Raw genomic sequence first — 13,913 nt, 5'->3', positions numbered from 1 at the left:
ATCAAAAAAATTTAATCCAAAAAATGCAAACCTTGGCTTTATTTCCACTCACAAACTGCTGAGAAACAAATGTTATGTTTCAGACATGAGTTTGCCTTTTTTTTAATTTGCTAAACACTTGTGTTGGCTCCAGGCACTTGTATCCTTACTCCCACTGGTGTCTCCAGCTCCTGATAACCCATCTGGGATTTGTTGTCTGCAGGATTAAGAGTGGATTTAAAAAACTTAAAGGAATTACAGCTCCTTCCAAACCTACTCAAAACAGAAAACACTGTTTTGTGAGCAAAATACTTGTTAGATGTGTTGGTTTGGAGGTTTAAATGGGACACCCAAGACTCCCACTTAAGTTCAGTGAATCAGTTTAGATCTCAGGCCTAATCCATAAAATGCTGTTAGAGTGGAAAGTCTGAATTTTTATGGGAACCCTTTTGCATTACCTGAAAAAAGATGCTCCTAAGCTTGATTTTCTAAAGGAAATTTCCATCATGATCCAAACTTTGACTAAAACCTGAATTACTTCGTTTTTCTTGTTATGTGAAATTGTGGTCACAACTAAAGTTAAATACTCAGCAGTAAATTCTATAGGAAAAAAATAACATGGTGTTTTAAAAGTGCTTTAATTCCTCATTCCAACCCAGACTTTTTTCAAGAATATGGGAAAATCACCTGATCCCTCAGTTTTCTGGGGGAATAAAATATTAAAGCATATTTTGCACAGAATTTTTGCCTCAGAGGGACTTAAAAACAACCATCCCCCAAATTCCCAGGCATTTAAACACCACAGTGTTGAGAGCCAAATAACTTCTAGAGAGTTAATAAATCAAACAGGATGTAAAAACCCAAGTTCCTGAAATCAGGTAAAGGGGGGAAAAAAAAGATTTGTGTCCTGCTTTTCCTCTTACCGTGTGAGATTCCAGCTCAGCCATTTTCTCTGGAGATTCTGAGCCCAAATAATAAATTCTTATCACGTGGTCAGTGCTACCTGTTGCAATGAACATGCCACCTAAGACAGAGAGTTTTCCATGAGAAGCAAAGTCAGGCAAGGAATACCTTCTTTTAACTTTGTTTATCTGAATTTGCTGCTTTCTTGTCAATGCAGGAAACTAGTTTTAAATTTCAATGTAAACTGGTAAATATAAAATAAAATATTTGAGTGCATCTTCAATTCTATTTGACACAAATCAGAGAAATTATTGCTGAATCAGGAGTCAGGGATTGCTGAGAAACTGGGGAAAAGCTCTTTAAGTAATACATTTTCACAGGATAGCCAACACCTTTGAAAGTATATTCCATTTATATACAAAATTACACTTCAAAGCCAAACCAATTCAATTTTATTAAGTGACTCTTTGCCCTTTCCAGTTTCCCTAATCCGAATTTTTCCACTGTGATAAAAAAGTGTTTAAAAATGCTTGTGACAAACTTACATTCTTAGTCTTACTTTTATTGCAATTTCTTTACAGGAGTTCTAGATTGAAAAAAGGAACGTGGCTCTAGAAGAGTTCTCCATTTCAAAAAGGCAAATTTCATGAGGAATTTTCTTTGTAAAAATATAAAAAAGTATAAAAATAAAAAATATCTCTGATGTGCAAAACAAGAGACTTTCAAGCCTTGAAGCTGGTCAAGATAGCTTAAATTATAGGAAAAAAGAGAAAAAGCAACTTGAGGCAGACACTTGGCATGGAAAATTTCAAGCAATCCCAATGTGACAGAGCTAAAATTAACTGGAAAAGGGTTTAACAGTATTTGTATTTAAAGAGAAGTAGCAGAACTGCCACCAAAGGACCCAAGTCCATGGAATACCTGACTGGACACGTACCAGAACTGAAGGATGAACAGGAGATCTGAACACCAGGCCTGGACCTCTCTGCAAATTTTACAGGACGATCCCTACGTGCAACAACACAACATTTTTACTTTTCATTGCTTTTTTCAACAAAAACATCTCCCTGCAGCTCAGGCTGGGGTCAATATGCTCACCTTAAATCTCTTTATATCACAATTCTCTCCTAAGTTTCCTAGAATTTTTCATTTGAGGCATTTTTGTCCTTAGTTGAATAAGAAAACCATAATTTTCTTAACTGAAAAGACTATTTAACTGATTTATCATGATACTCACCAATTAAAAACTATTTAAAACAGAACCTGCCAAACCATTCATCTGATGGCATTTACTCCCTATTAAATATGGGTTTGGTGACATTTGCATATGCATGTTCTTCTGATTAAAAGCAAATTATTTCTTCTGCCATTTTGGACAAAGATTTATTCCTTCTGCCATTTTGGACAAAGATTTATTCCTAAGCTGGAAGTTCTTCCACAACTTTGCCTTGCAAGGCACAAACCCCAGAAATAACAACCCCAATCTCTGCCTCCCCTCTGGGTTCCAACAGCACAGAACCCCTGCCCCCCACCACCACCAGCTTATTGAGCAAGAGAACGCCCTTATTTAATTATCTCAGCATTCCTCTCCAGGCCAAAACTCAAAATAAATCCCTTCTCGAGTCAAAATAATTATAATTATCTAAAGAGTCTTACTTAAATTTCATGGTGTTCGCATGCCACTGCCAGAAACAGATTGTTCCATCGGCACCAGTGGAGGTGAGGTATCGTGTTGTTCCTTTCCTTGCTGGAGAGAACTAAAAATAAAGTTGGAACAATTAAACCAGCTGATTTCTTTCTCTTCTTTCATGCTGGAAACCTGTAGGGAATTTTTTTCACTCGCCTATAAGCTTTCTGCCCAGGAGAACAGGGAGCAGGGATAGGCACAGAATCTGAACTTCCATTAAAAAAATCAAGGTGATGGAAATGGAAAACACCCACATTTTGAGCAGGAATTCTTTATTTCCGCCACACATAGGAGAGTAAATTGGAGAAATGAAACAAGCCCAGACTCTTTTAATGGGGTATTAAAATGAGGAAATAGTTCTTTCTAGGATAGAACTGGATCAAACATGGCAAATAAAATGATTCCTGCATCCCAATGAAGAACAGCAGCACAGCAGGATCCCCACTCCCTCCCTCTTCCTGAATGTCTCCTCTGCCTCTCTAAGGAGTGGGAAAGCTTTTTATTCTTAATTTCATAACTGCAGCAATGCCTTTAATCCTCTGGTTATTTGGTAATTTGATAGAGGAATTGTTTCCTCTATTTGCATTGTTTGCACTGTTTCCTCAAAAAGCCATCACTGATTATATTCTAAATGATCAGAGTTTTACAAAAAGCTTGTGAGGAACATATATATGTGTGTGTGTATATATATATATATATATACACACACATATGCAAATAAGTAATATAACAATTATAAAACCAGGTTGTAAAATACTTTTCCAAAACAATCACCTTAATATGGTTGAAATCAAAATTGGAAGTGTAGGGAAGAGGGGGAGAAACAAAGCTCCTGGGGACCACTGGCATGATGGAGAAGCCTGTGCTGAATCCAAGGAAGCACAGCTCCCGAAGAGAGGGATTCTGAGCCAAACAGCCCCCCCTCACTCTACCCTCTAACATGCATCACCTGCCAAATTGCAGGGAATGGGTTTTTTTTTATCCTGGAATTTTGATTTTTGGAGGTTTCTGGCAATTGTGCTGTTTTTTAAAGAAAATCTGCGCTTGCTACAAAACCCAGAACAGCTCCTTACGGTACAAGTTAAGATAACAAAGAAGCGAGAAATGTGGAATAAGGAATTTTAGCTGATTCTTCCGAAAAATAAATGTTCTCTACGAACACAGGACTGTCAGCTCAGGTGCTGTGCCAGGCCCAGCACCAAAGATGCCAAACACGACTCCCTGGCTCATTGAGAGCACCAGACCTATCATTCTCTAGACCTAAGGAAGCAGCAGTGGGATCCCACAGCTAAAGGCACACGGAAGGAGCAGGATGAACCAGCAGCGAATTTGCCACGAAAAACATCGTCGAGTTGGGACGAACTTGAGAAGAGATGATAAATTTTTATCTCCAACTGCCAATCCCTGATTACCATTTGAACTCAAACCTGGTGGCTGCTCACCTGTATGGAAGTGATGGAGGCCGAGTGGCCCTGCAGGACGGCGAGGGGGGCGCAGGTGCGGAGGCACCACACCCGCACCACCTTGTCGCAGCTGCCCGCGGCCAGCAGCGTGTTCTCGTAGTTCACGGCCATGTCCGAGATCTCGGCCGAGTGCCCCCGCAGGGTGGACAGCAGGCGCCCGTCATCCGTCGCCCAGATCTTCACCAGACAGTCATCTGAGCCCTGGGAACACAGACATTCAGTCACCTCTGAGCCCTGGGAACACAGACATTCCCAAAGATCACCTAAAGCTGAGGGCGGGCAGGGATCTCTGCCAGCGCGAATGTGCCAGAAGCGCTTCAGTGGGATTCCGCTGTTATATCAGGAATAAATTCTTTACTGTGAGGGCGGATTTTGGGAAGGAATTCTTCCCTGTGAGGGTGGAAAGGCCCTGGGTACAAGTTGCCCAGAGAAGCTGTGGCTGCCCCATCCCTGGAAGTGTCCAAGGGCAGGTTGGACGGGGTTTGGAGCAACCTGGGCTAGTGGGAGGTGTCCCTGCCCATGGCAGGGGGGTGGAACTGGATGGGCTTTGAGGTCCCTTCCAACCCAAACCAGTCTGGGATTCTATGACTACGAACTATGTTCATATGAGTCTGGGGATCACCTTGTGGAGTCAAGGATTTCCATTTTATAAAATCATGGAATCACAGGATGGTTTGGGTCAGAAGGCACCTTAAAACCTCATGTCATTCCAACCCCTGCCATGGGCAGGGACACCTTCCACTAGCCCAGGTTGCTCCAAGCCTCATCCAACCTGGCCTTGGACACTTCCAGGGATCCAGAGCAGCTAAAAAGCTTCTCTGAGCAACCTGTGCCCAGGGCCTTTCCACCCTCACAGCCAAGAATTCCTTCCCAATATCCCATCTAACCCTGTCCTCTTCACCCGAAGGCCATTCCACCTTGTCCTGTTACTCCATGCACAGGGATTAACATTAACAGCTAAAAATGTAGCATTAATTTGAAAAATCTACTCATTTTTAAATAAGCCTAACAAAAAGCAAGGGCAGTACCACAGAAATGGATGCTACTGTATTCTGGAGAAAATCTTAAATTAATAGTCCCGTATTCACTGACAGACCACAAATTCTGGAAGGTAAATTTAGTATAAAACTAACTCGCAGCTGAAGTAAGTTGTGTCTGCATCTCAATCAGTGACCAAGAGGCTCACGAAACAAGGAAATCAAACCAAGCAAAGCAATCTTCAAAAAAAAAAAAAATCCAATTTTTAAACTCACTGTAAAAATTCTCCTCCCGCTGCGGTCAAAGGCGATACAATAAACAGATGAGAGGTGCCCCAAAATCCTCTTATGCATCTTCATGTGTTGGTAGGTGGATGTTGGGAACAAGTGGCTGAAACGGCCACATCCAGTTAATTGCCTGGCAGACAGGATGTGAACTGGGAGAGAAAAACAAAGCAAAAAAAAAATCTGAGACATGAATTGTTGTCTAGAACTCAATGTAAATGAGTATTAAATCAAATGTAATGGTCCTTAACAACTTTATGATTATAATCTATAAATCTGAGCCTCTTCCACCTCATCAGAATGTTCTGTATAATGTCCTAAAAAGAAATCCCACTCCTAATAAAGCCTTTCAATGCAGCACCACATGCTGCACCTGCTTCCTCACCAAAAATTACAGCAAAATTAAAAGTTCCCATCACAAGTGGGAGTTATTCCAATCTTCAATTCATGAACAGGTACAGATACAGTTACTCTACATGGATTAGAGAAATCTGCTTTATGGATATTAGATGTTCCTAATAACAATTACAAGAAATTTAGTTTTATAGTATAATAATTGTTTATTTTCAGTGCTTTCTTGGTGATAAAAATCTTTCTTTGGAATGGTTTCTAGATCACATGGGATGGTCAAAGGTCTTCCACGTGTTCAACATCAACAGCACTGCATTCCTATGGCTGTGGAATTGAAGAATAAGAAATATGTGGCACTGATGGGAAACTCCCCATCAAAAGAATGGCAGGTACAAGAAAAAACTGCAATAACAAATTATTTCCCACTGCTACAGACAGAAATCCTTCCAAGAACAGCCTGAAATCCAAATCCACAAAAACACCACGTCAAAAAGCCCATCTTTGATCTGATGCACAATTTGAGCTCGTTTTGGGGTATTTAATTCCACCAACCCTCTCTCATTACTGTTTTCCCCAACCCATCCTCATTTGTAGCACCTGAACTTTAAAACCCAAAGTTTGCAGAGGTTTTTCCAATGGCACTTGAGGCTCTGACACTGCTGGGCTGGTGGGTTTGTGGAGTCTGTGATAGCAGATCCCCTGGAGAAACTCCTTATCTTGCCTCCTGCACCTTGAAGTAGGTTGGGCTTCACAGGAGCACCACGAAGCTCCTCAGTGCCTTTCAACCCCTTAGTTTAAAAGTACAGTGAAAAACTCAACCCATTCCTTAATTGTCTCATCACATCATTCCCAATCTCCACAAAAAAGATTATGGAATACGATAAAAAAAAATAAAAAAGAAAAATCTACAAAGTCAAGAAGTGCCATTTCAAAGGGTTTCAAACCCATAACTCACTCGTGCAAATTTGTACCATGGAAGCATCTATTAACAAATAAATTTATTTCAGCTTTACAGAAAGTATTTTTGTCTCTAAATTTTGGAAATTTAGATTATTTTTCATCACTCAATGTACTTGAAACACAACACATGAGGGAAAAAAGCTGCAAAAAAGACACTTGCAAAAGCCATCAGGCTCCAGCATAACCTCACCTTCAGTCAATATTTGCTTTGCATGTAAAAACACATATTCAGCAGCACTAAAAAGCAAAACACATTAAAGCAAATTAATTTACTGTCTACCTACTATTGAATTGATGCCTGACATTACACAGGGCTGTTAAACAAAACTGTCTCCTCAAACAAAGTAAAACTGAAATTTTTAACCTTTTTTACACCTCTAACACAGAGATCCCACAGTGCTAAATGCTCTACAAAGGTGCCTCAGGTTTTCCTATACATTATTTTATTTACTATGTAAGTGTGACAGCTAAAAAGCTAAATATTTAAAAATATTAAACCTCCCTTTCCCCCCACCCTGTGGACCCTGTGTGCCAACAGAGGGATGGAGTCATTCAGCAACCTGGTGATTCTGCTGTGCTTTTCAATGCTTAAAGTCTTTAAATACATATATATTTATATATTTAAATACATAATAACAGTGTATCTGCCTTTAAGCAATTTCAAACAGCTCTGAATAATGTTTTAACCACACAAAGAACTGTGTGAATCAAAGAGGTATTTCAAAATATTCCCAATAATCACAATATTTTCTGTGTCTCCCTGCAATCCTTCTGAACATTTACCACTGATTTTTGGTGTACATCACATGAAGGAAACACTAAAAGGTATAAAGAATATTCAGGCACCTAAATCCCAGCCTTGGCATCTCCCTTTTCCGGTGGATTCCCAGCCTTGCAATCAGTTCAGCTCCAGCGGATATGAAAGTGATTTCACTTGTTTTTTTCCTGTGTTTATTTCCCTATTTGCACAATGAGGACAAAACTCCTCAATCTCCCATGGATAATTACAAAATAAAAAGCCCTGCTTATGAAATGCTTCAACCAAGAGACGTCCAGAACTATTGTTGTGCCGTGAGGAGCAACGACTTTATCAAAGCAACAGCATCTCTGGGCAGAAAAACTATCACTGCTTCAAAAGGAACAAAAAAACATCCCCAATTCCAGTTCTTAGGAAGATTAATACACAATATCTAAATAGGGAATTACCCCCACATGACAAAAATCCCTGTGAAGTTTCCTTTCTTCAGCACAATGAAGTCCTTGTATCCCTAAGGCCCCAAAGCATTAAAAACCAACAATTCCCATCAAGAGAAACAGCAACTTAGTAACCTTAAAAGATTTTAGCAACCTATCTAATTAACTGATGTATTTCATGCCATACTGGGTGTAAAAAATGTCAAGTCCACCCCCTCTCAATATTCCCTGCCAGGAAAAACTTTCCAGACAAGTTATTTCACATAAAAAGGGAACGGATATTTAGTCTTCTTGATAAGAAAAGTTAGTTTTGTCCCCAAACTGAAGGGCCATTTCAGCTCCTCCAACTAGAACCTGTAAAATACAGGTATTTTTCTTTTTATGGTCCTGGAAAATCACACCTTCAGGAAAATCAAGAGTTCTTAATGCAAGTCAGATATGCTGTACATCAGCAATTCCTTAATCACAATTTACCTCCCATTCTACCAGAGGTAACAGCACAAATGTAAAAACCCCTGTAAGAAAGCTCACCTAGGAAGGATAAACCCCGAAGCCTGCAACAACAACCCAAACCAGTGTAAAGAAAGTTTAAAAACCAATCCCCAGACAGCACAAATTTCAAAGTGAAGTCACAACTTCAGAAGGAATTCAAAGTCACCGAGCAGCACCTGCTTGAATTCCTCCACTCCCTACACACCCTTGTGTTGCTCCACTTTTTGCAAGGAAAACCAGAAAACAGGAAATGGGTGCAAATGTTTGGTTTAAAACCAGTTTCTCGAGGGTGATGAGTTCACATCAGACTGTTTTACCCTCTGCAATGAGCACTGTAACTTTGGAATGAGGACTTAAATTTTGCCCTCATAGCAAGGCTGGAATGAGCGAGGATCGGGTACCACTCACAGAGAGTGGGAGAAACACAGGTCAGGATTTCATAGGAATGCTAGGAATTAAATACAGTTGGCTCACATATGGAAAATATCTTCTCAGAGTGGCCACAAAGAGAGCTGGACCCAGGAAAAGCACTGAAAGCACGACGTGTTCCAGCTCTGGGAGCCGCTGACCTCATGGAACTCATTTACAGCATGAGAGACACCATCGATTCCTGACCTCATCCCAGTGCTGCTCTTTGGCACAGCCAAGGTAGCTGGATCACCTTGACTGTGACTTTCCATCCAGCTCAAATGCTTGTTCACTGAGCTGTGCTTTCTGCTTCCAAATCCTGTGTTATTTTCACTAAGAAGTTACCTACAGAAAGATTTTCATCCTCAGGTTAGTGCAGCTCTTAGAGTCAAAACAACCTTCTTTCTGATCTGCTTTGAGTTGCCTCCAAAAAACAAAGCTCTGACAAACTGAAGGAGCATTAAAAGCAGGTTTATCAAAGGGGAATAACTCCCAGTGCTGAGGTACTGCATGACCAGTCTTTCCACTTTCTGACTGGGAGAGCACAAACGGAGCTCTAAAAATCCCACGGCTGCAAAACCTGTCCAGAAAGACTCGACCAGACCATCTCCAGTGTTCCCTGGGTTGTCCTGGCAGCAGGAAGCTCTGCCAGTGTTTTCCCTCCCTCTCCTCCCCCAGCAGATCCCCACAGACTCAACACACAGACACCACATCCCTGGGAACAACTTCCACAGATCAGCACTTTCTCGGAGACTCCCCCAGCCAGAAGATTCCCAGCTCTGCACAAACACGCTGGGAAAAGGCAACACCAACTTCCTGCTCCAGTTCCACCAGACCTTTTATTTTGCAGTACTGACCCCAAAGTCCCATCCCAACCAACCCCAACCACATGGAAAGGCAAACCACTGCAGCTACCAGTTCTTCCAACTGGACCCTCCCAGTTGATCCCAGTTGGACCATCAGTGATCCTGTTCTCCCAGCAGAACAACACACTCATGGTGGAAAACTTAAATCCTTATCACTGGAAGGGAAATGATATAGGAAGCCTTTTAGCTGCTCGTTCTATATCTTATTTACCAGTTCACACAGGTAAATGTATAATCATCTCATCTCACTCCTGAACACACATGACCATGGGTGTCTTTTCCTTCAGCAAGTAATTCAGAAAACTCCCTCTGACTGAGCAAGCACAGTGTGGGAATTCATGGTTATGCCAAAATCCCAAGGAGGTCACACACTCTTCTTCATCTTGTATTTAAAACAAGACACACTGGCTGGCACCACTCAGCAGGAAAAAAACACCCATTTTGCACAAATATATACAGAATTTTGTGACTTCAACTTCAGGATTAACAATGAGGAATCCCAAAACCAAACTCCTGCCTTAAAAATAGCCAACTCCTTATTTTAATCTTCATACACATTTTTTCACATTGTAGTTTATGTAGCTACACCAAGCAGGGCTGTATTCCTGTATTCTTCCAGGAATCAATGCTTATTAAAATTAATTCCTGGCTAAAAAAGACCCTTTTCCATATAATAGCTTTGCATTTATTAAAAAAGCAATTAGGAAAACACCAAACACAAGAAATTATTCTGTTCTTTAAGTCACTAAATAATCACCAAGCAAGCAGCACAAACTTTTGCCATGAAAACATGACAAATGCTGAAGCCCAATCTGCCAGGTTGGTTCATTAATAATACCACATATTCCAAAAACACACAATCTGATGAAAGAACTGATCCAAGAATCCACACAGAAATACAGCTGTAGAAGTTGTGTGCTATAAATCTCCAATCTAGGTTATTAGTAATCCATCAGCACAACTGCTCACAGCAAAGTAACTGCAGAACCAGCCTAAAATAACAAATACAAAGATATGGTAAAACCAGAAAATTGCCATCACCATCCCTATGCCTCCAAAAGAAGGGATTCCCTGACAAACCAGCAAAGCATTTGCACAAACAGAGATAAAATACTCCAAGAAGAACCAAACCAAGATTCACATTTATGCCCGCAAGAACCAAACTTGTTTGCTATAAAAATAGTTAACCAAAGTTCAGACCATACAAGGAAAACACTTCAGTTTAAATAAAACAGAGCAGCTCTGTGATGAGATGTCAGCTGAGAGCCCACATATTTTTACACAAGTTCTTTATCTGTGTGGACAACTGAGTCTGAAGTAACACAAATGTTGCTTTGGTGATTATTTCCTTTTAGGAGAGGGATGTTGCAAGCAGTCTGTTTTCTGTCATAATCAAACTAAATGGAATTCTTGAGTCAAAAAAAGCTCCCTGGGAGCCAGACACTTTGTTCTGGATAAGATTCCTCTGATGATTCCATGATTCCATGCTCCTGTGGCCATGCCTAGCCAATCTTATAAACATATGTATATATTATGTAGGGGTATCATAAAAAGATACTCAAACCTGTTGCCCTCCAAACAAGTTGATGTGCAAAGCTTTGCAAAACATGCCTACACACACTGTGGAAGATCCAAGCCTGAATAACACAAAAATCATTCTACTTTAGGGGAGAAATCTATTTTAGATTAATTCACAGCGAAATGTTAAAAAACACATTAATGCAAACCCATAGCAGTGTTTCAGTCAGTGAGTGCAACTTTCAGCAGGACAGGAATAAACACACAGAGGGGAGAAAAACCCACCACCTTATGCAGTTCCAAACTCACCCACGTTTGGTGGCTTCCCATAGTTCACAGGGAGTTCTGGGGGTCGGCCCCTGTGCAGAGCTGCAAAGGCAGAGCCTTTCCATAGCGTGTGTCTGAAGTCTGCACCACAGAGAGGACAGAAATCATCAGTAAATGAAATAATCAGGAGATCAAGCACCGCTCCCAGCACCCCAGAATAAGATCTGCCCTGTTAAACATTTTGCCAGAGACCTAACACTTAAAGCTACTCTGATTTCTAGCTCCTAAGCAATATTGCTGTAAATGATTTCGACTTCTTTTTGGTTAATTTGGGTGGGTAATGAGTCTAAATTGATGGAAAGAAAAAGAATTTAAAAAGTGAGTGCATTTTGTATTGAGGCAGGCCTGAGCTTTGCCATGTTTTGAGTCCTGCAATCCCAACACTGAAAGCACCTCTGCTTAGGAACTGTACATTTGAGAATACACACACACATTTGCTCCCTGAAAGTGGAAAAGTGAGGTTTTTTCCAATAAATCTGTTTTCCTGCAATTGGTGGCAACATGCCCTCCTTTCAGATTGTCCTCTGCACCCCAACCCCCCAAAAAATCATTGTTTCAAAGTGAAGACTGCTTTCTTTAAAGACTCTCCAGCTCTCTGCTGCCAACTGGCCTCGGAGAGCCTCCTCTCTAGAACAATAGTGATTTTTCTGAGTGCCTCAAAAATCAGACCTGGATTTCTTCCATTTCTGGCCATCTGGAAGGAGAGAAATGAGCTTCCACGGGGAGTAAGTAGTGAAACAGAAGGACAGTGCCACAGGTTGGTGGGTCTGTGTAGCACCATGTACCTCTCTGGACATCACGTGCACGAGCTCAGGGGACTCAGAGACCCCTGAGAGCACCTGCTGATTAAACCCCAAACTGCAGCCCAGAGTATTAAATGATACTCATTAAAAACAGCACTCAAGACCTCCCAAAATAGATCAATCCACCTCAGAAGTTCTGTCTCCCTGCATAAATAAAAATGTTTATTTTCTCTCCATGTTTTGTTGCTGTTTTCTGCAAACTGAGTGTGAAATGAAGGAATGTTTCTCTGCAAACCTGAAATTCTCCACCCAATTATATCAAAGCACAGGCAAAACAAGACTCAGTCCCAAAACTCTGTGTGTTTGCAAACAGCACAGCCCTCCAGGAGACATCCAATGGATCAGCAGAATGCCACAGTCCTTGTTAGCATCAGTGTGACTTCACAGGATGCAGGGAATTAAGTGCTCAATGCCACCAAAACAGGAAGGTCCTGCTGTCCCATCCCTCCTCCTCTGCCAGGATGATGCTCCTGTGTCACCTCCAGCCCTCTGATCCTTTTCCACCAACTCATTTAATTCACTGCAACAAATTTTGCAACATTTCAGCTCTCTGAATCAGCACATCACAGGATCCAGGAAGTTCTGGCTCCTCCAGGGAGGAAGTGTCAGGGGCATGGAGTGAGGAGGGAAGGGAGGAATCACTCTCCAATAGCAGATGGCTCTCAGATCTGTTTAGTTTTAACACAAAACCGCTCTGAGGATCATTCTCTTGAGCAGAGCAGTTTTTCTAAGGGAATAGGACTGTTCATGAAAGGATTGGGAGCCTTCAAATTAACTCTAAGCAAGGGCAAGCAGGAATTGTCACTGAAGAATCAGCCTCACCTTCTCCCATGCCCTAAATGCTGCCCCCAAATCCCACCTTGTCCTGTGTCTGCACAGCCAGGGAATCAAATCATGGAAGAAATAAGGCTCAAAAATTGCCCAGCAAAACACATCGACTGCTGGGTGATTTTAGACACTGCTGTGTGCAAATGTATATGAAAAAATGGCATTTTTCAGATGGATCAAACCCCTCATCCAGTTCACATCATTTACACAACCACCAGTCCAACACACTGGGGAAAGGGGGCAGGGAAAGCAAGTAACAAGATGAGACAAGAATTGCTTAAAATGGCGCTTTCAACCCCAGAAAATATATCCAACAGGGCCAGCAACAACTGCATTTTAGCAACAAGAAAGCTGGCAAGCATAGGGGACAAAGCAGAGCCCATCAAACACACAGACAGCACAACATGAATCGAAACAAAAGGGTTTTTTGATCATCAAAATGGGATTCAAGCACAAATCAGTGGAGATTCTTACCTTTTGCTGCTCTCAGGAGAGACTGGCGCCCGACACCCAGCAAAGTCTGCACCCCTAAAACACTCTGGGGGATTTCCTTGTCTAAGAGGGGTCCAAGCCTCTCACAGATCCTAAGAAGATAATCCGGAGGGATGTGTGCATTGACAGCCACCTAGACACAGGAACAACGCAGACGTTGGAAAACTGGTTTATTCTTGCTTCTCCTGGTATTTCTTTGTTTCATATTCAAGCGTAAAGTTACTGAAATCAAGTCTAAAGATCCCTGCAAAATTAATCATACAAATGTTGAAGTGATGTGGAGCGTTAAAAAAGTTAGACCAGAAATTCCAGGTTCGAGTGGTTTAATTGTAATTTAGGATATCCCTTAACAACAAACAGAGTCCTTGAAACTCGGAGTT

The 13,913-nt window shown here is 41.3% G+C and overlaps 1 protein-coding gene across 1 annotated transcript in view; it reads right to left on the bottom strand.

Annotated features, from left to right (window-relative positions):
- BRWD3 (bromodomain and WD repeat domain containing 3) overlaps positions 1-13,661 on the bottom strand; it is a 39,414-nt gene extending 25,753 nt beyond the window's left edge. Inside the window, 7 exon segments of the mRNA XM_018086460.2 lie at positions 903-1,003; positions 1,820-1,890; positions 2,539-2,639; positions 4,012-4,233; positions 5,286-5,446; positions 11,393-11,491; positions 13,516-13,661. Coding sequence (XP_017941949.2) covers positions 903-1,003; positions 1,820-1,890; positions 2,539-2,639; positions 4,012-4,233; positions 5,286-5,369 — 579 coding nt within the window. The 5' untranslated portion in view covers positions 5,370-5,446; positions 11,393-11,491; positions 13,516-13,661.
- Between the last annotated feature and the right edge of the window lie 252 nt (positions 13,662-13,913).

This window comes from Manacus vitellinus, unplaced genomic scaffold (genome assembly GCF_001715985.3).
Source record: "Manacus vitellinus isolate BGI_N305 unplaced genomic scaffold, ASM171598v3 scaffold_95_pilon, whole genome shotgun sequence".
Classification (NCBI taxonomy): Eukaryota; Metazoa; Chordata; class Aves; order Passeriformes; family Pipridae; genus Manacus; species Manacus vitellinus.
The sequence above is the reverse complement of the archived record's forward strand: the minus strand, read 5'-3'. Positions and strand labels throughout refer to the sequence as shown.